At 42.3% G+C, this 26,327-nt stretch overlaps 1 protein-coding gene and 1 long non-coding RNA gene across 25 annotated transcripts in view; one reads left to right on the top strand and one right to left on the bottom strand.

The window, feature by feature from the left end:
- The window catches only part of PRR5L (proline rich 5 like), a 246,468-nt gene that overhangs the window by 46,809 nt on the left and 173,332 nt on the right, over positions 1-26,327 (bottom strand). For 20 of the 24 annotated variants that reach the window (XM_031653940.1, XM_003910027.5, XM_009186294.4 and 17 more), the window contains one exon: positions 19,595-22,412. In XM_031653940.1, coding sequence (XP_031509800.1) covers positions 22,018-22,412 — 395 coding nt within the window. In that variant the 3' untranslated portion in view covers positions 19,595-22,017. Of the gene's footprint in view, positions 1-13,563; positions 18,091-19,594; positions 22,413-26,327 lie in introns of those variants that run through there. The other 4 variants (XR_002517342.2, XM_021926812.2, XR_002517341.2 and 1 more) reach the window with 4 other exon arrangements.
- On the top strand, positions 22,371-26,286 carry LOC103877553. Its single transcript, XR_637289.4, has 2 exons — positions 22,371-25,221; positions 26,025-26,286. It is a non-coding gene; the product is annotated as an uncharacterized LOC103877553 (long non-coding RNA).

The raw sequence follows: 26,327 nt of genomic DNA, 5'->3' as shown, positions 1-26,327 counted from the left end.
GAATTATGTGTACAATTAGAATACATTCTTTTTACAGAGGAACAATTGCTTGGATGTACTAACACTGTTCTCCTCTGGGCTTGCTTCAAGGTCTACTCATTATTTTATATAAAATACCATTAGGCTGGGCACAGTGGCTCACACCTGTAATCCTAGCACTTCAGGAGGTGGAGGCTGGCAGATTGCTTGAGGCCAGGAGTGCAAGACCAGCCTGGCCAAAATGGTGAAGTCCCATCTCTGTAAAAATACAGAAAGTAGCCGGGTGTCATGATGCATGCCTGTTATCCCAGCTACTTGGGAGGCTGAAGCACAGGAATCGCTTGAACCTAGGAAGCAGAGGTTGCAGTGAGCCAAGATCATGCCACTGCACTCCAGCCTGGGTGACAGAGTGTGACACTGTCTCACAAGACACAACCAAAATATCAGATTCTGTTTGTGATGCCTGGTTGCTTAGAACCTAAGCAGTGCAATGCCTTAAGGAAATGAAAAAGGAGCAATAAGTAGTCATTTATATTTTTATTTTGAAGTGTGCTTTTTCTAAACTCCCAGATTGACATGACGGACTGTAAGTTAGTTTCTCCATTTCTATCCTTGTGCCTGTAGAGTGTACTTGGCACTTACAAATTCCCAGTATCCAGAAAGATGATCTGATGAAATCAAATTGGATGGATCTTGGCAGACTGTGACAGTCAATTACAGCCTTCACTTTCCGTCAAAAACAGACACTTGCAAGGAGATGCCTGGTGGTTTCACTAAATGTCACTTGTGTCTGTAATATTTTAAAGCTGTTTCCCCACAGGAAATGCGGGTTACAAAATCCTGAAAAATCATTCTAGGTGGGAAAAACATTTTAGGAAATGAGAGATGGTGGTGCTGCTTTTCCTCTCTGAGTGCTTTCTCAGCAGGACGCTAGCCCTGCCTTTAAGATGGGGAAGTTGGGGCATGTGCCTCTCTCTGCTCTTGATTTCTGCAGCTCTGAAGGCAGGTGCGGTCCCAATCGGACAATCGCCCAAGCAGCAGTGACCATAGTTCTAAGCAAGAGTTGACCTAGGAGAAGGTAAACTCTGTGGAATGGGGATGTGTTCTGGTTGCTGCTGAATCCCCTCTTCTTACCACAGTGCCTGGCACGTCGCACACACTCATATATGTAATAATGAACATTTATTGAAAGCAGCAGTTGAAGCCAACCAATTTCTGGTACCTTAGTTGTCATGTAAATTTTAGATGGTAAGGCGTAGATATTACTCTTTTTGCTTTTTTTCTTCAGCATTTTGTGAAATTTCCCAAACGCAGAAATGTTGAAAGACTTGTATAGTGAACATATACCACCTAGAATCTGCAGGAATATTATGTTACATTTGCTTTATCACTTGATAGATGTTACTTTTAATGAGACTTCAAGTTTGGTGTCTCTAAAAACATTCTAAAATAATTGAACAACTTTAATCAATTTGTCTTAAGTTCTTTGGGGGGACTTGGGACATTTGCTTTGTAACTAGAACGTAGCCCTCACTTTAAGCTAATTTTAAACTTTGTAAATTTGTTATGCTGAATTTTAGGGGTTTTTTTGGTTTGTTTTGTTTTGTTTTGTTTGCCTGAAGGGGTTTTTGGTTTTGTTTTTGTTTTTGTTTTGTAATGGATTTATTTGAAGGTCCTTGATAAATTGTGCAGAATATTCTCGTGTTATTTTTGCACTTGATAAGTTATCTAATTTCTGTGGTGAGAATGTAATGTGGGGCCTATTTTGCTTCTACAAGCTTCCAGAATTATGTTCTCAGAGGGATGAAGAGGTATAATTTAGCATATAGATCACGAAATTAGCAGCTGAGACAAATTTTCTCCTCACTGACAAAACCAGTCAGTTTTGTCTTCGTGTCCTTTTCCCTGTAAAGTGGAAACTAGAATTTGATATTTAGATATTAAATAATGGGTAACATTCATTAATGTGTGGATCTTTTAAGAAAAGCACTGTGAATCCAGGGAGCTTCTCATAATTCTATAAACTGTATGACAAGCTGTGGAATGAAATCCGACTTTTGAAAACTGAAACACATCCAATGGTCTTATCACAAAGCCTGCTGTTCTTCAGAACTTGCTATTGCCATGGAATTTGTAAGCAGTTATCCTAATCCATCTGGACTCTGAAAATACGTCCTTTACGAGAGGGAGTGAATGCAAAGATAAGGGTGGGGAAACACTAATCATGAAAAGAATGAAAATCAGTGTTCAGTTTTAAGAGCAGGTTGTATTGAAGGAAGGGATTAAAGAAATTATCCAGATTCGGGGCAGCACGTCTTCCACCACTCCCTGCACCATCAGCATGCACAGAACGCAAAAAACGAGCCCTGCTTCTAATGGCAGTGAAACCTCAGATGGCCTCCATCAGGTCAGTACAACTGAATTGCCAGGCTGACTTAAGATTGAAGGAGGACTCCATTTTAGTAAGTAGGTGAGTGTGATCTTTCTAAACCCAGGTTATGAATGCGGATTCACATTTATCTCACAAAAGCACCTGGAGTTTTCACTTCATGTCATGTCTCAGTACTGGTTGCAAGGTATGACCAAAACTGTTCCTTGAATGCCACCTTTTTGAATATTAATTTAGAAGACAACATGCCAGACTGACATACTTACCCCCTGCCCACTTATTACTTCCTTACCAGCCCTATGTACTGCACCGAGGTATTTATAAGAAAGCACTCTTCATTAAAATGAAATATATATATTAAAATATAAAATATAAGGGATAGTCCAGGGGTGTGTGTGTGTGTGTGTTTTTGAGACAGAGTCTCACTCTGTTACCCAGGCTGGAGTGCAGTGGCGTGATCTCGGCTCACTGCAAGCTCCGCCTCCTGGGTTCACGCCATTCTGCCTCAGCCTCCCGAGTAGCTGGGACTACAGGTGCCCATCATCATGCACCATGCCCAGCTATTTTTTTTTTTTTTTTTTTTTTTTAGTAGAGATGGGGTTTCACCGTGTTAGCCAGGATGGTCTTGGTCTCCTGACATTGTGATCCACCCACCTCGGCCTCCCAAAGTGCATGGATTACAGGTGTGAGCCACCACACCAGGCCCAGGTGGTTTTTAATGAAATAACTATACTTTGATTTTTGCTTCATAGTTGCTCTATTTGGGGCACTGTGTACCTATACTGGAAGAGAACAATTTAAGGCACTAGTTTTCACCTGAAATAACTAGTCCTTCCTCCTTCAGGAAATGGTAAGTGAGCATTCATTTTACTCCTTGGTGTGGGCTGTGGTTTCTGCCCTGGGGCCTTTAAGACTTTATTTTACGAAACAAAATTAGGCCTAAAGAGAGAGGAACTTCCATAACTCCTTTAGGTCCAGTGAGAAAAACAGATAGATTGAAAGTGTGAAGCCAGATAACATGAATTTATTCCCAAAAAATAAATGCAGAAAGGGCTGTGGCTGTCTCTGCCTTCTCCTTAGGTACCAAACTCCCTGAATGGGTTTTTAAGCAAAGCTGCCTCTATTATGGCGCTATTAAAAGCACTTTAGGAAACTTTCTATGGGGTCAACCCCTTTCTCTTCTAAAGTAGACTCAACTTCCCTAAGTGGAGTACAGAAGCTGGTAAGACATGTAATTACTTTATAAATGCCACCTTAATTTGTAAATTAAAATTCCAAAAGTGAAATACTGTTACTAATTCCAGAGTAAGCAACACATTTTTAAAAAATATTCCACTTCTTATTTTTTGTTAACTTCTCAACACTTTTCTATCTTCTAGTCTATTCTGTACATGTCTGTTACCCTGTTGTCACATTTTTAAAATTAACTGTTTTACCAGGGCCAGCAGTGGCAAGAATACTTGGACCATGACACTTGTAACCTTTTCAGGGAATGATGAATAAGCACAATAATTTTTGCTTCACCTGGGTAGGGTTTTGCATATTTCCATAGAAAAGCAAGTCTGGTTGTCACAGAACTTATACTCCTGAAAGCTAAATTATGAAACCACACTGAAAAATAGATTCCCAAATTCTGAAAAATAATTGTTCCTGGCCTTCCCACTTTCCCACTTGTTGCTCTAATCTGATTGGCAGAGACTAATTTTTGTTTTCAATATATTAGGGGTGGGGGACACTTGTCCAGGGAGGTCTGGCCTGTCTTGATCCTAGCTTCATTTTTCCCCCAGGTCACTTAATCTGAAGCTAAATAGGTAAAGTAGACAAAGCCCCAGCAAAAGTTTTTGAAGTAATAGTGGTGGCTTAGCACTTTAGGAGGCCCAGACATGAGGATCACTTGAGGCCAGGAGTTTGAGACCCCAATATAGCAAGACCCCACCTCTACAGAAAAAAAAAAAAAAATTAAGTAGCTAGTCATTGCCTTTATAATAGGTAGGAACCTGAAAGTAAAATTTATTTCAGCCCTAATGTGGTATTCCTTTGGAGCCATTGTTAAAGAAGAAAAGGAAAGCTCAGGTGTCCTGAATACAGCTGAGCTAATAAAGTTAAATCTGACTTTTTAAAATGCCTTTAGGGTCAGTGTTTTGCAATTTTTTCCCTTTGGCTCAGTACCCGCAGTAAAATTATATAGATTGATCATAGAAAGAAAAATAATACGCAATACTGACTCAGCTGAAACAAAATGTTTATGAAACACTTGATTGTACCACATTCTATGCTTTCTGATATTTTCTGCCCTTTTTTTCACTTTTAAAATGTAGTTCAGGACACAAATGAGTTTGTAAGACTGCAACTTGCATCTTGAGTCAAGACTGCCCAGAAGGTTAGAGGCCAAATTTGTTCACACACACACACACACACACACACACACACAAACACTGTCAAGGATCTTTAGTCCACAGGGGTCACCTCCCAGGACTCTATTTTCAGGGCCCTCCCAGCACAGTCTTGCTCCATGTGGTCTGGGCTCCAGTCCATCCAGCCCCTGCAGCCTCACCTCTCGGGGCCTGGTCCTGTTGCTCCTGTCTCTCCCTCCTTCCCTCAGTCTGAGGTAATCTCGTCGTTTTGTGGAAGGAAAACACAATCTCCTCGCTTTTCCCCCAACATTTGGGTCCTCTCTCAATTCTTGGAAGAACTTGAGCTTTAGGAAAATGAAGTCCAGAAAGATTTACAAACTCCTTTGTTATATTTTGTTAGTTTAGGCCCTGCCTCCCCTGAGGCAATGAGATAGGGTCTTAACTGTTTGAATGGGAGCAAAAGGGAAAAGAGGGTTGGGACATCTCAAAAAATTACTTTCAATATTGAACATCTGAATTAGACGGTGCACTTTCAAGAAAAGGCTAGAAGACCTCTCGTAGATGGGAATCAAAGATACCTAGTTTTGGCCCTTGTTAAAGAATAATTTTCAAAAAAGTATAATGACTCTCAAAACAGATACCAAATGAGCTCATGTGAAGGATTTTATTTCACTCTGAGGAAATCAGGCACGTGTTATAACTGATTCAAAGGAGAATCCAAAGAAAAGATACTCTTATGGACCAGGAATATTGAAATAAATATGCAAATGGAGCCAAAACTAGCTGCAGGGAGAAAGTCAAGAGAACCTCCTGGATAAGACATAATTTGCATTTCTAGAACAATTATTTTGCAGTGTTATCAGTTAGGTACAGGACAGAGTTGTAAAATAAGCTCCCTTAGACTCAAAACCAGATAGCCCTGTTACTCTATTCCAACTCTTATTTTAAGCCTTCTTAGAATCAGCTATAAGCTGAAGAGTATGCATAGACTAGACAATGCATAGTATGCACAAATTTTTTTTACATTTGCGATAATTCAGTGTTTGAATGACAAATAAACAGGTTTTTGGTGCCCATTTCAGCCTAGAATTGGACTTCTCTTGTCAGTTGGTGTGATATGATAGCTGCTTATAGCTCCTACAAAACTCCAAACTGGAGGTCATTGACAAGGCAAGAATAGAGCAAACCCAGCTCAAGAACCATGTGGCAGTAGGTGGCAGCAAAACTCTTTCTAAAGAATGCAGCCTTCGGCAATGCAGCCTTCAAAAAAAAAAAAAAAATTATAAAAGAGTCCTTGGACCTTTAAGGAGTCCATAAATCCCCCTGAGATTGTATGCAAAAGGTTACATTTGGTGCACTTTTCTAGGAAGACGATTATTAAATTTTTGCTCTAAGTCTGATGAAAATTACAGAGCGCTTTCCACAAATATTGGAAATCTTCTGTCCCAATTCTCATATTGATGAGTTAGCTGCCAAATCAGCTTCGAGTTAGAAACAGCTGAGGAGTTATTACATCAAGGCATATTAAACTCATATTTTTTAAGGTCAATTAAAAAGTCAAATATCAGCAATGTCATGTGATTCAACCTATTTATACAGATTCCTGGTGGTTCCCAGCCCCACCTGCTTTCTGATACAGCCAATAAGTGGGTGAACACCTGAAATCACCTACCACATCCAAATTGAAGTTTATGCAAATGGATTGTTGGATTCCAGCCCATCCCAGGCCTCAAGGTTAAACTTCAGCTAACTCCATCCACTCCGAACAGTGTGAATCAATATGGCCTTAGATCATCACCAGCACCTAGTTTACCAGGCGATGTTCTCAAGGTGTCTAGTCTGAGTACCATCAGCTTCAGAATCTCCTGAGGAGCTTATTAAAATGCAACCACCAAGGCCCACATCAACCTCCCTGAATTAGACTCTGATTGTGGGAGCTGGAAGGGGGAAGAATCTGTATTCAAACAGGCCCCCAGGTAGCTCTTCTGCACCTAAAGAGTAAGCACAGTAGCTAGGAGGAGAAAGTATGAGTGAAGGTATATCAGCTATATCAAAGTATAATTGATAAAATGTTAAAATCATGACTCGTTCAAATATAGACACATGTCAAAGGTTGTATTCAGTTCCTTAGCTTACGATGGAGCCATTAGCTGGGAAAGCTGATTCTTGCAAGAGCACTCAAGGAAAAGGGCTTTATATAATCCACCAGGAAAAAATATTTTCAAAATGAAAACAGTTAAAATTAGATTTCTAGGTTACAGATGAAACTGGTTAATGTCCTGCAGGCTAATAAAATCATAACCTTTGGAGTTCTCTCTCTTACCAGAAAGAAAAATACAATTAACATGTAACTTCACAGTATCTAAATAACAAAGTCAAACACAGATCCATTCTTCCAGAAAATTAAATGATCCTTGGGTGGACTTGTTAAATAATTCTCCAGTGTGACATTGAAAGAGCATGCCACTCAACTTTTTGCCCTATGTTCAGGTTTTAAATAACTCTTTTATACAGTGAATGAAGACAGCAGAACATAAATGGGTGGACTCTACAACTCTGGGTAAGACAATTCAGGCAGTTCAGGCTGGAGCAGATACATTCCAAAGCAAGAACCAATTCATTCAGAGGGAGAAGAAAACTGACTAATACAGAGAATTGATAGGTAACCTCTTGGATTTGTTTTAGACACTTACTACAGTCATTTCCTCCTCCTTTTTTAACAAGTGGTTTGTCCTCTTTGTAGTGTTAAATGTATAAGCTAGCCATTCCCTAATAATTTCTCTTAGAAGTTTATCCTAAAGGTTTGCTAAATTTTTGAACTTTTTTCTTGTTTTCAATCTAAAAATTTGGATGCTGTGTTTGTTTAAACATCAGAAATGTCCTCTGATTTTTATGAAACAGTTGTCAACCTGGGGATTAAACTGACCATCAAGAAACATGAATCTAAATAGAAAAACCATGTGTTCCAAGCCAACCTCAATGTTTCCTCATAACTTCTTTTGCCTTGAGAGAGATTAGCAATGAGTATCTCTGTTGTGAATAAACATCTAAAGTTCACCAACTTCATTTCATTTTAATTCCTTCTACTAATTTCAAGTAAAATTAAAACATAGTAATTTTTTGTAAAGTAATCGATTCGAAAACTAACCTAATTATTTAGCTAACTTAATTTAATTAGCTTAAGTTAATAAATTAACTTGATTTTTTAAAACCTACTTCATTGATCAAATTTACCATTCTTGAAGTTATTAATAATAATAAAGACATCTACCATTTATTGACAATTTAATTTTTTAAATTGATGTTTTATTTTAAAATAACTATATTGAGGTATACTTTACATATCATAGAATTCACCAATATCAAGATATTTATACACCAATATTCATAGCAGCATTATTCACAATAGCTAAAATGTGGAAACAACTCAAATGTCCATCAGGGAATGAATGGGTAAACAAAGTGTGTTACATATATATGCAATGAAATATTTCAGCCTTACAAAGGAAGGAAATTTTGACAAATGCTACAATATGGAAGAACCTCGAAGATAGTAAGCTAAGTGAAATAAGTCAGATACAAAAGGACATATTTCGCATGATTCCATTTATATGAGGCACTAAGAGTAGCAAAATTCATGAGAGACAGAAAATAGAATGGTGGCTGCCAAGGGCTAGGGGAAGAGGGGATCGGGGAGTTAGTGTTTAATAGGTACAGAATTTCTGTTGGGGAAGATGAAAACATTATGGAGATGGGCGGTAGTGATGGTTGTACAACAACATGAATGTACTTAATGCCACAAAACTACATTAAAATATGGTTAAAATGTTAAATTTTAGCTTATGTGAATATTTTACCACAATAAAACACACACGCATAGAATGAAATTCTGATACGTGGTACAACTTGGATGAATCTTGAAGACATTACACTAAGTGAAATAAGCTAGGCACAAAATAACATATATTGCATGATTTCACTTAAATGAAGTATCTAGGGCAGTCAAATTCAGAGAAAGCAGAATGGTGGTTGTCAGGAGCTGGGGGAAGGAGGGGATGTAGAGTTATTGTGTAATGGGTAGAGATTCTGTTTGGAAAGATGGAGAAAGTTCTGGAGGTGGATCATGTAGTAACATAAATGTACTTCATGCCACTGAACTGTGTACCCAAAACTGTTAAAATGGCAAAGTTATGCTATGCATATTCTACTGCAATTTTAAAAATCACCAATTTCAAGTGTACAATAATTTTTAGTAACTTTACCAAATGGTGCAACCATCAACATCAATTAGTTTTAGAACATTTTCATCCCTGCAGTAAGATCCCTGATGCCCATTTACATTTAATCCCTATTGCCATCCACAGCCCCAAACAATTAGTAATCTACTTCTGTCTCTATAAATTATGTTCAGCTCCCCTGGACATTTCATATAAATGGAATCATGCAGTAGGTGGTCTCTTGTGTATCACTTCTTTCATTTAGCACATTTTTGAAGTCTGTTCATGATGTAGCATGTGTCAGCAGTTTGTTTCCTTTTGATTGCTGATTAGAATTCCACTGTATAGATATGCTTGGATTTGTCTATCCATGCATGTCTCAGTTGATGGGCATTTAGGTTGTTTACAGTTTTGGCTATCATACATAATGCTACTAGGAATACTCTCATGCAAGTTTTTGTGTAGACATGTTTTCATTTCTCTTAGATAGATACCTAGGAATGGAATTGCCGAGTCATATGGCAGTTTTAGGTTTAGGTTTTGAGAAACTGCCAAACTGCTTTTCCAAGTGACTCCACTATTTTACATTCCAACCAACAATATACAAGGGTTCTCATTTCTCCATATCCTTGCCAACGTTTGTTATTGTCTATCCTATTATGTCCATTCTAGTAAATGCGAAATGGTATCTCACACTTGGATTTGCATTTTGCTGATGACGAATGATGTAGGGCAACATTTCATGTGCTATTTAGCCATTTGCATATTTTATTTGATAAAATATCTGTTCGGTTCTTTTGCCTCTTTTTGATTGGAGTGTTTGTCATCTTTTTAATGATTTGTAAGAGTTTTTGTTAATTCTGAGTGCAATCCTTGAACAGATATGTGTTTTACAAATACTTTCTCCCAACCTGTTGCTTAACTTTTCATGTTTTTAATGGTGTTTTTTAAACTGCAAAAGTTTTGAATTTTGATGAAGTCTAATTAATGGTTTTCTTTTATGAACCATGCTTTTGATAGCGTATCTAAGATATATTTGACTAACTCAGTATCTCAACAATTTTCTTCTCTGTGTTCTTCTAAAGTTTTATTGTTTTAGCTGTTACATTAAGCCTGCAATCCATTGTTGATTTTTCTGTATGGCATGAGGTGAGTATCTAATTGTCTCACCACTAGTTGTTGAACAATGTAGAATGGTTCTCCAATCAATTGCCTTGCATCTTTGTAAAAAAAAAAAAAAATTACTATAAAGGTAAGGATTTATTTCTGGACTCTCAGTTCTGTTCCATTGATCTATCTTTGTAGTAATAGCATTTTGTCTTTATTACTGTAGCTATAATAAGTTTTGAAATTTAGAAGTGAAAGTCCACCAACTTTGCTCTTCCCTTTCAAAATCGTTTTAGCTATTATAAATATTTTGTATTTCAACCTAAATTTTAGGATCTGCTTCTCAATTTCTACCCAAAAAGCCTACTGAAATTATGATCAGAATTACATTGAATTTGTAGATCAGCCTGGGTAAAATTGCCATCTTTGCAATACTGAGTCTTCCAATTCATGAACATGAAATGTCTCTCCCACTATTTACATTTTCCTTAATGTCCCTCAAACAAAGATTTATACTTCTTTCGTCAAATTTCTCCTGGAATATTGTATTCTTTTTGATGCTACCATAAGTGGAAAGTTATTCTTCATTTCATTTTTGGACTATTTATTGCTCACATATAGAAATACATCAGTCTTGTATCCTTTGACCTCGTTGTATTATAGTTGTCTTTTCCTTCTAAGAGGGGCTTGTGGGTGTGTGTATGCCTCAAGATTTTCCACATAAAGGATCATGTCATCTGAAATAAAGACAGCTTTGCTTTTTCCTTTTCAAACTGGATACCTTTGTTTTTCCTTTTTGCCTGACTGCCCTGGCTAAAATCTCCAGGACTCTGTTGAGTGGGAAGAGGCAAGAACAGAAATCCTTTCCTTGCTCCTGATCTTTGGGAGAAAGCATTCAGTCCCTCACCATCATGTATGATGTTTGCTGTAGGTTTTTACAGATGTCCTTCATCAGGTTGAAGAAATTCCCTCTATTCCAAGTTTGTTAAATTGTTTTGTTTGTTTTTATCATGAATGGTGTTGGAATTTTGAAGTTTGTTTTTAAACTCTATTCATAGTAAAGACATCACATGCTTATAGAAATTAGGAACATATAGACAACTAAAAGGAGCACTATAACACTTAACACTCATGATTTTACCTACTCAGAGATAGCCTAAACCTTTTCTCTGCCATATGTATGTATATGTGTATGAATACCTGTGTGTGTGTGTGTGTGTACCTTCTAATCCTGCAAGGTAGGCAGACATGATTAACTACAGTTTGCAGAAGAGAAAAAGACTTTCCAAAGGCCACACAGCTAGTTTAGCTGGGCATGAGAGAGGATCTGACTGACAGCAGTGGCAGCAGAGTGACAGAGAAAAAAGAAGGTGGGGTTTAAACCCTAAATAGTGACCCCTGATTTCTCTGTGAGTTGTTTCTCTACCTTGTGCCCACTGGCTTTCTGGTGGCAGGTTTTGGGGCTGCTGAGCCTCATGGCTCTCACGCATTGTGTGGGGACAGCCCACAGAAGGGATTTCTCTTGAGTGGAGCAACTTCCCTATGGAAAACCAGGGGCTCTAAGGGGCTTCCCAGCAAGCTCTTGCCTTTCTTAATGACTCTAACTCTGCTTGACAATTGATATTACATTTTCCAAAGAGTGGAGGAGTTTACATTAGAGTTAAAAGCAAATTCTCTGGAGCCGAACTATGTCTTGGTTCACATTCTGGGGCTGCCACTTATTAATTACTCCATGGCCTTGGACAAGTTAACTTACCGTCTCTGTGCCTCAGTTTCTTCATGTGTAAAATATTAATAATAATAGCATCTACCTCGCTGGGTTGATATGAGGGTTAAAGGAAATAAGATAGAGAAAGCAAGGATTATGCTAGGAACTGGCTACAGTAAACCCTAAATAAGTATTAAATGTTGTTATTACAATTATTTGCCACAGAAATATCCTTGGAGGTCTCAGAAGCTTGGAAAACACATAGGTTTTTTGGACTCCCCCTACATAATTCCAGTTGTCCATCACAACAGCAAATGCCACAACCTTAGCCGATTTTCTCTGGAGGCTTTTCCAGTTGCACCTGCCCAGATAGTAAGAGGAGCAGCATGGCAATATTCTGAGAGAAAGTGCCCCTCTTGTAGCTCAAAGGCAGATATGAGGCTCCATCCCCAGACTGCCCACTTTAGGAAGTGCTTTATTTCATGGTTTCCTCCATGTTCCCCCTCCCACCTGAAGATAGGCCCATTTGTTTCTTACTCTCTCCCAGGACTTCCAAGCCCCTTTTACATAAGCCTGCTGCCTGTCCCCTCTTTTAACCATATTTACATTTGGGGGAAAGACCATGATTAGAGGTTGCTTGGGAAAGATTATCTGAAGTTTTCTGCTCTGGCCACCCACGTATGCATGCATGGATTCCGCCTGGGGCAGACGAGTCTCTCTTTGTCCCCAAGAACTGCTGAACCCTTCCCCTTCAACTCCAAGGGAAGGACTTAACAGGGGTGAAGTCTAAAACCATGTGAGATGGTGCTCCTTAGAAGCAGCTGGTTGGATCAGGGATGGATTCATGATTCTTGAATCAGATCAATCAGATTCTTGAGGATTTGGGACAAGAAATTCAAAGATGTTAGGCTGTGGTCCATGAATTGGAAGGTTCCTTAGACTCAGACTGGGATAACCTTTTGGGGATCATGTGTACCCAAAGGCAGAGCATTTACAAAGAAGTGTGTGTGTATGAGAGAGAGAGAGAGTCAGACAGACTGCTTTTTTGAATGGTTTTCAGTCCAGAGTTCCGAGTCCCTGCAGAATGTCCTGCCCTTGGGTTAAATAATACTCCTGTGTGCACAGGACCTCTCCAACTAGTTCAGGCAAGCATACCACAGGCGGTATGGTGCTTAGAAAGCAGAGCAGCGATTAAAAGCTCTTGGGCAAGAGACTAGACAAAACTAGGTTTGAATGCTCTCTCTACCATTTTCTGGTTGTGTGACTAGGCAAGTTGCTCAAGTGGCTCAACCTCTCTGAGCTTTAATTTCCTCATCTAGTAAAATGGGGATGATCATATTTACTTCATAAAATTGCTCAGAGGACTACACAAAACAAAGAATATGAAATATTTAGGATGTTGCTTGGCATATAGTCGATGAGCAGTAAATGATAATTTATGTACAGGTTAAGTATCCCAAATCCAAAAATTCAAAATCTGAAACGCCCCCAAATCCAAAACTTTTTGAGCACCCACATAATGCACAAAGGAAGTTCTCATTGGAGGATTTTGGATTTTATGATTTGCGATGCTCAATTGGTAGGTAGGTATAATGCAAATATTCTAAAGTCTGAAAAAACCCTGAAATCTGAAGCACTTCTGGTTCCAAGCATTTTGGATAAGGGATACTCAACCTGTGTTACAATTCATATCTTTTCTTTGAATTGACCTTTTATCATTATGAAATTTCCATGATTCTAAATTGGCAACACTGTTTCTTTTGCTGGTGTCTACGTGGTATATCATTTTCCATTCTTTTATTTTCAATCTTTCTGTGTCCTTATATTCAATGTGTGTCTCTTATAAACAACATCTTGTTTTACTAACTTTGTCTTTTCATCAGAGTGTTTACTTAATACATAATTACTGATATAGTTATGTTTAAGTCTACTAGCTTGCTTTGGGGCATGACCCTTACTCCTAGACTGTGGCCCTTTGGGGAGTCTCATCCAAAGCCCAGGATGTTTGCCAAAGCCCTTCCACCAGTGGGACTTGAACCTCTCAGCATCATGTGGCAGCTGAACTTGGTTCCCGTATTTAGCATCCCAGTAGTTTTCCTTTCTGCTGATTTCCTCTACTTCTCACTGTACGTGCGCATCTTAGGAGTCAGTGAACAACTTGAGGGGAACTTGTGTGCATATTTCTCATTCAGCCCTTCCTATCATTTTACCTTCAAACTCCAGCAGCTCTGGCAGCTTTAAACTCTCCTCTTAGCCTACCTAGTCAGACTGCTGCTTTCTGCTGTTTACTCCCTTGTACCCTCACCCACTCCAGGGACTCGGAGAAATCCTCTCAGAGGAAAAGCCAGGAAGAATGTGAAGCTTTCCTCATGTTTCCTTTCTCTTGGGGATCACAGCCTCTCAGGTCCTGCCTGCACTGGATGTTCTCCAGTTCCTTTGAACAGTTCCTTTATATATTTTGCCCAGCTTTCCTAATTATTTTATAAGGAAAATTAATCTGATACAAGCCATTCCCATATGGCCAGAACCAGAAGCCTAATGCGATTTCCACTTACTGAACCCTTCTCAAAACTGCTCTAGACTAGTCAGCAGAAGTTTCTGTTGGCAGGCAAATAATTTAATCCTTACTTCAGCCTACAGAGAATGAAATGACCTCATAAGTTGGACCACAAACAAAGCTATCTGAGATATTTAACTGATATCAGACTGAAATTTAAGCACTTGTTAAGCGTTACGCAGTCCTGAGAATATAAAAGAATTCAGAAGTCTATTGGTTCAAGGTGTTTACATGGCTTAGGATTTCTCTCAAGTCATTAGACGCAGGCTAGAATCACCAAGGAAATGAAAAGCCAATCTAATGAGTGACTTAGTAAGAAACGCATACTGCGGAAGGGAACTGAAGAACTAGGCAATTGTACGATACAGGAACAAGGGCCCCGAGGTCACTTCTTTTAAGCTATGAAGTCATTGACTAAGCAACCACAAATGGGACCGAGTGTCTCTTAGGGACTCAGACAAGAATCGAGTATGCTCCACCTATAAACTCAAGAATGCTGAGAAGCAACCACCAAAATTACTGGAAGTGATATGGTTTTCTTAGGTGTGGGGAGAAGAATCCACTCAATGTCTGCAGATCTGGGTCTCACACCCAAAGGAAATTTCTGGTAGCGATTTGCCTTGGTTACCTGGAATGGTTATTATCTTCTTTAGTGGGTATTTTTTCAACCCTGGTTCATCAGTCAGGGCTAGTCAGAGGACAAAGGCCACATCAATTATTTTAACAGAGAGAATTTAATATATGAATTATTAATCAGAAATTGGACAAATAAAATGGCAAAGAGGGGACCCAGAGGAATCACAGAGGTGGTAACTACAAGAAGCAACTACCACCCTTAGAACTGGGGAAACAGAGTGTTAGGGGTTATTGAAATTTCAAAAGTTAGAGGAGGGGCCCCAGAGGTCTTCAGAATTCTGAGGAGGGGTCCCAGGCTGGACAGTGCTTGCATCTCTAAGGGGAGATGTTGAGGCTGGTTCTGGGAATGTGGATAAACTGCAAACAGTAACTCAACACTGCTGCTGGACCCAGCTGTCTGTGCCAGGTAATGTGGACAAAAACAGGATGAGTCCAATTTTCTCCCTCCACCAGTACCCCAGGCTCCCTCTAGCGCCCTCCATTAGCAGAACCTACCAGGGACCCAGCTGACAAAGCAGCAAGGTGGTTTGCAGAATCCCAGCCACAGCAACACACAAAAAGGAAAAGGCTCGAAACTGAGAGACAATAGCTCACCAACACTACAGGGAGGTTTAGATTTAAGGGTAGAAATATTTAAAAGAAACAAAACTATAGCATTAGTATTTTATATTAGGAAGGAATATGTGCCTATTTGGTGTTTCAGAATGTGATATTTGAGAGAATAAAGCCCATTAGAGTACAGTTTTACAACTCCACTTTAAAATGTATAATTGAGAATTAATTTAGACTTGTGATTTTTTTAATGGTGACATCTAAGTTTAAGTAGAGTATAAAAACATTGAAGAGGACTTAGATTTCTCTTTTAAGTTAAATTTATTAGCTTATATAAGAGTTTAAAATTTGGGATGATTTTGCTTGTGGTCAGAAAAACCAAAGTAGTTAAAAAATCAACATATTAAATTTCTAAATTTGTTTAAAAATGTTTGAAGTGCTGAGCTATGCTTGTAAATAAGAGCATAGCATTATTCAAACACTCCTCCAAAGTTACTGTCACCATCTACTAGACTTATAAAATAGAATAAAATTTGTAAGCTGAATTTAAAAGCATAAAAAATGTTTAAACTTTGCATCTGAAATGGAATATTGATTCTAAAGACAAAATTATGTTATGTATTAAATTAAATATAAACATTAAATTATTACTTTTCAAAGACAAATTTTAACATAAGTTTTTTTTAAAAGCCCCAAAATCTTTTCTATATAGGAAATTTACTGTCCAGGATACCAGAGTCCCCCACCCCCACTCCCTATGCCATGAGGTTTTCTAGAAATGGTTGCAGAAAAGCAAGAGATGCAGCTTTGTTCCTCAGCTTTTCTAGAAACCCCGGAACATCTCTTACCTTGTAGCAAGCTGAGGAGATTACGCCCCTGGCTTAGTTATTCTTCATTTTCTATCAGGCTAGGGTATCTCCTAGAATAGAAGGGGATGACCACTGGACTTGTGGTAAACCTGGGGTCAAGTCCCAGCTCCATTGCTTAAAAGACCCAAGGCTCAGTTTGCTCATCTGCAGAATGGGGGTGATACCTGCCTTGCAAGGTTGTTGTGAGGAACAGCATAGTACTCAGCCCTCATGCTGGATTCCTGAATGCAGAGAGGGTTGGGGCAAGGAGGCTCTTGCCTGAGCTCACTGGCCTGGGACACTCCCTCTTCTTGGCAGGACAGCTTCTTCAAAGAGATGGCCCTATGGCAAACAACAGATGCTCTCACTGTCCTCAGGATTGCCAGGTCCCAAAGCAATCTCTTACCACAGACAGAAAGAGGGCAGGCCAAGAGAAAGAGCTGACTCTGGAGCAAAACATCAGCCCCGTGAACAGGGTTAGCTCTCTGCAGGGAAGTGGCAGACATTGGCTGGAGCAAAGGGGAGGAGTTGCAAGAAGGGCTCAGACTCCCACCTGTGTTCACTGGGTCACCTGGGCACACAGCCTCAGTTGGAACATGCTTGGAGAGAGCTGCATGGGGAAGATCCCTATCTGGAGAAAAAGGAGAGAGGTGGCATCCTTTCTGCACATACCTGGGAGGGGCGGGGTGGAGATCAGAATTATACCATCCCGTTCATTTATTCAATGCACATGACTTAGAAGCTTCTCTGTATTGTGAGGCCCTAAGCCTGCAAATATAAATCCTACACATTCTTGCCTTCCTGGATTAAGCCCCTGAGGATGTATAGAGGTTGAAGTGACTGCTTCTATCTGGAGAAGTGGTGGGGAGGGCCCCAGGGAGAGGGAACGGTGGGAGCATGGCAGGGGGGTATGGAGATGGAAGGCAGCTTCCTGGGACCATGAACAGCCCTGGTGAAGCAGTTGGTCTCCAGCTCGAGGGAGTCAAAGAGCAGCCAGTGAGGCTGGGAAGGTAGGTGGGGCCGGCTTGTGAAGGACCCTGAAGTCAAGTTCAGGTGTAAGGATTATATTGAAAGCCAAGGAAAAGTTTTAAGCAGGGGTTGCACCTTAGATCAAATGGGAATGTCCATAAGGGAGAGATGGAGTCTGTACACAAATACAGAAAGTACCAAGTTGTGCAAGTCCAGACTGGGGATGGTGAGGGCCTGACAGAAGGCAATGAGGCAATTAGAGATTGGAGCCTGGGACTACAGAATCGCCGTCTCTGTGGGAGTCTAGGCCATGGTGGGTGGAGGTCAGGCTATAAGGTCCCCAGGCCATATCACCCAGTCTCCCCTGTACACTGAGACCAGCACTTGTATGCTGCAGTTTCATCTTACCAGGCTCCCAAGTACATCCCATGACTGGCCTTTCTCCTGCTGGGAGAGAGATTTCAGCAGAGGTAGCAGCAGAGCAGTACCCACAGAAATCTTCAGTCCAGCTGAGAAGGGATGGAGACAACAGCAAGCATGCCAGGGAGGACACCAGTGCATCTCTGGCCAGCTGAGGGGCTCAAGGCCATTTAAGGACTTTCAGAAGAGCTTCAGCCAACTTACCACTGCTCCTTAGCATGAAGGCAGGGTGAGCCCCTGGGGTGGACACTTTTTGTCCATCTTGCTTTCCTTCTCTTTTCCCATCGGATTCCACTGGGCCAGAAGACAAGGAGTTTCCTGAGTAGCTAAGCTGGTCTTTCAGGAGCTTGCCACCTACAAAGAGTAATCAGTAGAAGCAGCAAAAACTAAGGATTATGTGGTAATCATCATTCTGTGGGGCAGAATAATGACTCCCCCTCCCCCATCAAGGATGTCCACGTGCTAATCCACAGTACCTGCGATGTATCCTACAAGGCAAAAGGGACTTTGCAGATGTGATTAAAGACTTTGAGTTGGGAAATAATCCTGGATTATCTGGATGGGCTCAATGTAATCAGCAAGGGTCCTAGGGAGGCTGAATGTAGTTTGGAGTGATGCCATGTGAAAGGGACTCAACCCCCATTCACTTTGAAGATGGAGGAAGAAAGCCACAAGCCAAGGAATATGGGCAGCCTCTAAAAGCTGGCAGAGGTAAGGAAACAGATTATCCCTTAAAACTTCCAGAAAGGAATGCAGCCCTGACACCACCTTGATTTCAGCCCAGTGAGACCCTTGTCAGACTTCCAGTGGATGAACTGGAATAATAAATAAGTTGTTTTGAGCTGCTAAGTCTGTGGTAGTTATGGCAGTGATCGGAAACAAAGTAGATCATAAGGCTGGCTCCTTGTCACTCAGCTCTTGGGTCAGTTGACTTGCAGAGAGACCTCCTTTGGCCATTCTACCCACAGTCATCCTTTCTTCACTCTCTAGTCACTGGCACTTTGCCATTTCACCCAGTGTTGTTTGGTAGTTGTGATGCTTGTGTTGACCTGATTTCCAGCCTTCCCCACTAGAGTAAGCTCCATGAGAGAAGGCATCTTGGTTATTTGTCCATCACCATATCCCTAGTACCAAGAAAAGTGCCTACACACAATGGAAGCTCCACAAATGTTTGATGGGTAGATGGGTGGATAAATGAATATGATGGTGCACTGCTATGTCATGGGCACACTAATGACATGAAACCTATTGAGACAGAATGCTCAGTGGTTGTTTACCATAGTTATGACCTGCAAAGGTTCAACCAAAGCATACACACTCTGCTTTTTCATCCTACAGATGACTAATCAGTCACACCTCCTCAAAGGCTCTTATCAAGCCTTTAGAGATCTCATACTGTTGTCGCTATAGGCCTCCTAGAAGTATTTATGCAGAGTAAAATATTATAAATGTCCTCTGCCAAACAGAATCAGAGGGGAATATATGAGATCATCCATGAGTACATATGCTAAGTGTTCCCTCTAGGTCAAATACTCTGGGAAGAAAGGCCAAGCTGGTTTTAGAAAAAGTGTTGGCTTCTCAGACTTTTTTCAGTATTTTCTAGCTCCACAATCTGTTTCTCCAGGAAATGAGTTGCCAATCCAGTCCAGGATTGCAAACAAAACCCAGGGAAGACTGGCTGAGCTAAGGCTGCTGTCCGACTGTGGAGTGGAGGCAACAGGAAAAGAGATGAGGAGGCAGAAGTGGGGGCAGGGAGTTTGAGGGAAGGATGCATCAAGATCTAATTTGAGGGGGAAAAAAAAGATCTAATTTGACTGCTATACTTGCAAATTCAATCAAGACACCCTTGGGGCACCCAGCAAGGACAAAATGTTGTTTATTGAATTCGTTTTGGAAACACACGACATGAAAGGTTTCTGTGAGCTCACTCGAAGAGTCATGATTGCTTCCTGTCATCAAATGTCAACCATAGGAAAATCCTAGCATAAATAATGAAAGCGAATCTAGGAGAGAAAAAGTGATTAAAAACACCTCAGCTATCACTCTTCCAGTAGCCCTCTGATAGCTAACATGATCATAAACATCAATAAAATTTTTATAGGTACAGTCTACTGCACAAATATCAAGTGTGTACATCGATGGTAAAGTTGTAAACTGGCTAACAGTCATCAGCAATTAAGTATACTGGGTCTATACTGACACCCCCATTCTCATTTTAAGAGCTTATATATTTAATTGATGACTGCTCTCCTCATCAGGGACATTTAAGACATGGAAAAGGCATTTATATACACACGCACGCATGCACATGTGATTAACCTTACAAACTGAAAAAGTAAGCCCAAGCATGATTAATTAATTTGCCTGGATCAATAAATACTAGTCTCAAATGTTAAGTGTACTAATAAGGACAGAAGCTATCAGTTACATAAATCATCATGTTGCTACCTACTGATGTTCCATTTGCTAATGCATGTTAGTCAATCTGTAGACTTTATCCAACACATACACAGAGATGATTTTTTTTTTGTTTGAAATTCTCAGCCGATCAGCAGATCTCTTTTGGACATTTCTCTCCCATCATTCTTAGAATGAAAATGAAATAACTCTTAAATTTCTAAATTCCCAGCCATCAAGAGCACAATTCTGATCATATTTCAAATCTTCACCCAGAAGGGAAATGCCATCAAGAGTTAAATGAGAAGGTCTCATCCCCATGGCAGCTTAGACTGATCTTCACCTTCTCCCAGCACCCTCTTGCCATATTGGAAGCCAAGGTGGCTCATCTCTTTGAGATTTCATAAACATCAACAGGAAGGGTCAGAGGAGGAGCCTTGTCTTTTTTCCTGGAGCTGTTATCAGTGAGACAGACAACTACAAAGAGGAGGATAGGAATTCAAGGTGGATAAAAGCCCCCAGACCTGGAGGGAGCAGTAGAAGGATGCAGCACCGTGCCATGGCCTGCAGCCCCCAAGTGCTTCACATGTTAGAAATTCCGGGCATTTCTTTAACCACAGGGAATAAACATCCTTCCAAAAGGTCCTGCCCACATCTCCCCTCTCTCCCCGCACTGTAAAGCGTAGAAACATTCCATTTTCCATGCTTCCTGGAAGAATCCTCTGCCCATGAGGCAAACTGGGTCTCCCCACCCCAATGCAGCTTTTCCCAGAAACCATAAAATTCGCAAATTTACACAGGCCACTGTAGATTCAAGTCCAGCTGCTTCTAGAGCTCTGTGACATAAGAGCTCTGTGCACCATAGATCTCTTTATCCTGAACCACTTCCAGTCTCTTTTCCCAGGAGCTCTGCTTGTGATTTTAGTGTGAAGATTCACCCCAGTGGAAATGAACAGCGCAAGATCCCACGTGCAAAATTTGCAAACTTTTTTTTTGAAACAACACACATTTTAAAAATTCAAGTCAAATCCAGGTACAGGCTAGTTGGTTGGTATCAGTTGGCCCCTCACACCCACCATAGGAAAGCATGATAAGAAAGTCCGTTTCCTGAAATGAGAGAGACAAGAGGCATCTGGGGGTGAGTTCCTTGAGCTTGAGAGGAAGCCTAAGAGGGAAATGCTGAGGCTCAATGAAAGACAGGGCAGCTCCAGCCTCACAGCCCCTCTGGGTCAAAAGCCAAAGGCCTCTGTGCAAGTAGCACATAGGATATGGATGTAGGTGAGGACAGATCCTCACCCACCAGAGGGGTAACTTTCCCAGCAATTCTGAAACTAAAATAAGGCAGGCACATTCCCAGAGCCCTGCTGAGTAGGGACTGCAGGCTATTTTCACTCTACACAAAATAGGGGAGAGGAGTTCCCTCTTCACTAATTTTTCACTCATAACCCACCGCATCACAAGGAACCTAAAGGGGAACTCCAAAGGCCAACACATCCTTGGTGGTTGTACGTGTGGTCCTGACAACCTCCTGCTCCAGAAATGCCAGAAGTACTGAATATGTCATTGGGAACATTAGGCAGTCCAACATCGGAGGAGGAAAGACCCAGAGATGAGGATCTGAGTCAGGCTGGCAAGGCTGGAGTCAGAAAGTGACCATTAGGCAATTGGTCACTACAATTGGTGGCTACAAAGAACTGGTCACAGTCATCAAAATGAAGAGGTTTACAACAACGGTTTCCCCTTAAGGCATTTTGACCAGGACAGTACCCTAAAAGAGATAAGGCAGCATTGCATAAAGCAAGAGGCCCCTCAGTAATCCATGGAGATGGAGGTGTCCTCATCCTGGTTGCATAACAGGAGGTGGAAAGGCCTGGGGGTGGCGACTCAGCTGAGGGAAGCACAGTTCAGCTCTGAGCCCTCCTGGCTGCCCCCGGCCCCCTCCTCCAGTCCGTCAGGGCTATCGGTGATGTTGGGCTCGCTGGAGCACTGCCGGTGGGGTGGGGGGAAGCTGGGTGGCAGGAGAAGGCACTTGTCCTCACTGCTAGCCTCCTCCCCCAGGCCTGAGTGCATCATGGAGGCCATGGCCAGCAGCTGGATGTCCGAGTGGGCATTGGCCACCGTGTGCCGCCGCACGCTGCCACACTTCTCCAGGTAGGCTTCCCCCTCCTGCTCCGTCAGTGGGGTCAAGACCATCTCATTCAGTGGCCGGCTGACTGCGGTTATCGGGGAAGCATAGTTCAGGACAGTCACCTTGGGCCGGACCCTGGAGTGCCGCCTGGCTGCAAGAGAAGGATCAGCAAAGACTGTTATTGGGGAGGGGTTACTGGTGCTCAAAAGCTCCTAATCCAACTGGGGGAAAAGAACAAGGTGGTGGCTCAACCTTTAGGAGCAGCTCTTAGGTGCAGCCCTGCTATGACGCAAGGGAGGAATTTGGTGATACCTAAATGTTTCTCTTACAACTTTACCTGTGTATGCCAGATCCGGTCCATAACCAACCCTACCCCACATATTAGTGGTCACCAGCAGACTTTCCTTGACAGATAAGGGTCAAGGGAATCTGGTGTGTTTCTCAGTTGCTGCCTGAGCTTCGTCGGATGTGCCCTAAAATTCCCTTTCAAACAACATCCCCTGAGGACCTGGGCATGGGATGGCCAGCTTCCAAAGGAAGCACCCTTGCTTCCTGCAGGAGTGGCCTCTCCCATGCCAACAGGTGACATAAAAGAGCCTTCATAAGCTGAAATCCAGAGGAAGAGATAACTGGGGAGTTACCTCAGTTGTCAAACCCAAGGTAGCAGGACTGTCTTGCAAATCATAGGGAACCAGGGCTATCAATGACCCTCATCTCCCGCCAGGTCAAGGGTCTCAGACCTACGTTCTGTTCAAGTCAATTCTCCTGGACTGTCTTTAGCATCACCAAAGAACAGGCTAGGTTCCATGGACACCCCAAGGAGGCAGACACAGGAAGACTGGGTACTAATTATAAAACTGCTGCTTTTTGGTTTTGAGACAGTTTTGCTCTTGTTACCCAGGCTGGAGTGCAATGGTGTCATCTCAGCTCACTGCAACCTCCGCTTCCCAGGTTCAAGTGATTCTCCCGCCTCAGCCTCCTGAGTTGCTGGGACTACAGGCGCCCACCACCATACCCAGCTAATTTTTGTATTTTTACTAGAGATGGGGTTTCACCATGTTGGCCAGGGTGATCCTGGACTCCTGACCTCAGGTGATCCACCCGCCTCAGCCTCCCAAGGTGCTGGGATTAAAGGTGTGAGCCACCACGCCCAGCCAACACTGCTGCTTTTGAATTCTCATCATGTTCCAGAAACTGCTAAACTTAGACATTTTATCCTTTGAATCCTCCCCAAAACTGAATCTAATTCATGGTCTAGTATCAGCTTCCACTTTCCAGATGAGAAAACTTGAGTCTCAGAGAGGACGTAGCTTCCCCAAGGTCATATAGATAGAAGGTAGTTTAAGCTGGGACTCAAACAAGGTCGGTCTCTCTCCAGACCCTTGCTCTTCTAGCTGCCCATCCAAGGCCCAGAGATAACTAGGGTAGGACAAGCCAAGTGGAGGTGCTTCGAGGGCTGGAAAAAGCATGCCTATCTGGAGATAGGAAACTTGCCAGGAGGATGTACACGGGAGATGGACCTTTAGGATGGCAGAACTCCCAGCAGCGGGGAAGGGGTGACAGAGTTCTGAGCAATGGCAGCAGCCTGAGACAGCTGCTGAGACAGGTGCACCATCAGGTCACAGCCTGGCTGGAACAGAGTCCAGGAGATAGTAGAGAGGTGCCCGGGCAGGCAGATGGAAGCACCTGTAGTACATCAGCCAGGTCACAGCAGAGCTGCGGGGACACAGTTAACATCGAAGGTCACAGGGCAGGATGGGCTGTGCTCAGGAAGCTTCCTTGGGCAGAAGTGTGGCAGAATGGGCGGGAGCCAGCAAGGCCAGCAGCGAGGAAAGCCAGGGAGAAGGTTCGGGTATTATGTTCTATAATAAATATGGATTGCATGTGAAAAAAGGTAATGCTAACATCAGAGTCAAAGTGAGAGGTGATGAGGAAAGGAAGTAGAGTTGTGGTGATATGGGTAGAGTGAGGATGACCGCTGGAGACACCACAGAGATACTACAGAACCCCACAACTAAGAAATCCTGGGAGCGGGGCAGGGAGGAGGAGCTGTGGGACGGAAGGAGGGAACAGCAGACTTGGGAGAGGGGCAAGGGATGGGGAAGATGCAGAGAAGGCAGCTCGTGAGACCCAGTGCCGGGGCCTGGCCACATCGCATCTGAGATGCTGAAGGGGCAACCTCCACGGGCAGACAGACATGCAGTTTTGAGCTGGGAAAAGAAATTTCTATCTAAAGACAGAAATTTGGTCATTTTCAAATAATATTTAAGGACAGTGAGAAATGTTGATAATATTTGGTAACAAAAGCAGAATATAAACAACAGTATTATATGCATTTTATCCCTTTTTAAGCCAAACTGGGGTTATACTGGGTGCTATATTCACCCACCACACTTATGTATAAAAACTGGGAAAGGCTACATCAAAATATCTAGTTATCATCTCTGGGTAAAGGTATTACCCAGTGATTTTTAAAATTTCTTTATCTTTTCATTGATATGTCTTTAAAATTTTCATTCCATATGTGGGCATTTCTTTTACGACAAGAAGAAAACATTTTAGGATGTGAAAATCAAAGTCCTCTGGAAATTAGTAATGGCTGGGGCCCTCCGAGTGAATGTGACCTCTCTGAAAATGAAGATGGGGTAAAGGACTAAATTATTCTCGTGTGTGCACCTGTGCTGGGTGGATAAAATGAGAGGAGCTAACAGCACTACTTTCAGAGGGGCTAAAGTATTAACAGCTAACACACAGGATAGCACTTCAGAGCGTTGGGTGCTGATCTGAGCATCTTGTATCTATGAACTAATTATCAACCTAATGAAGTGGGTACTGTTATCACCACTGTCACTTTACAGATGGGGAAATTAAAGCACGGAAGAGGTTAAATAACTTGTTCCACATTACAAAGAAGAGGCAGAGCTGGGACTGGAGCACAGATGGCAGCCTCCAAAAACCAGGTGAGCCTCATTGCCTTTCCAGAAGGAAGGAAACCCTAGGGTGGGTCAGAGAGGCAGGAGAAGAACCAAAACACTCAGGTAACCAAAGCCTGGGGAGTAGAGTCCCAAGAGAGGAAGCAAATCTGACAGCAACACCCCGGTTCCCGGGGCCTCTGCTCTCCCACCTTCACACAGGCTGCGCCAGGGCAGAAACCTGCACAGAGTTTGAAATAGAATAAGCACCATGACAAGGCTGGGTCCCTTGGTCCCAGAGAAGTCCCCCAACCCATGCTCCTCTCAAGGCAGTGCTGCTTCCTCTGCCACCTAGGCCCGGTATCATGTTAGGAGCTGGATGGCTCTGGACCTGAGAGAGGCGGAGGCATGGGACAGTCCAGCCACTGCAGCTGGTCTGGCCTGGGAGAGAGTGAATTTGAAGGCACGGCCATGGGAGAAACACAGCTTCAGAGGGCTGGGGGATGGGTGGGTTCTGTTCTGGGCCTCTTCTTTTCAGCCTCCCTTTCTGCCAGAGCACACCTCTCCCCAGCTTCCCATTCACACACCCAATTTCACCTGTCCCTGCCTTCCACAGTGCCCATATCTCTGATACCCTGAAGACCCAAGAGAAAGGTGTTCCCTCTGCCATCCAGGCAGGACAATGCAGTGGGGAGAAAGGGAGCGGGGCCGATGGTATCAGTATTCCCACCACACTTGGACAGGAGGGGGAACACCCCACTTTCCAAAGAGGAAAGCAAACCATGCTGTTCACAGACTGGCCGTGGGGACATGTGGCTCATGCTGCTTTAGTTTCCTCTCTGCTCTTGCAGTGGATCTGGAGGGCCCTAGACACGTGTGTCAGCCACTTCCAGAGCCCATGCTCCCGGAAGGAGATCACAGCAAGACCTGCCCACATCCATGTGCAAAGCTCACAGCAGCTCCTGTCATCAGACTGTTGTGTGTGTGTATAAATAATGAAGATAATACAATTCTAACCCTTTGGACTAAATCTTGAGTCTACTGGCTCAGAAGCCCAAGGGGCCTATTTGGTGGTAACAACAATTTTTCAAAATTAAAGGATAATACATAGAATTTAGAGTGTACAGTGTGTTCCCACCCATGATCTCGCTGTT

The sequence above is a fragment of the Papio anubis genome, chromosome 12 (genome assembly GCF_008728515.1).
Source record: "Papio anubis isolate 15944 chromosome 12, Panubis1.0, whole genome shotgun sequence".
Lineage (NCBI taxonomy): Eukaryota > Metazoa > Chordata > Mammalia > Primates > Cercopithecidae > Papio > Papio anubis.
This window is presented reverse-complemented; position numbering and strand designations above follow the sequence as displayed.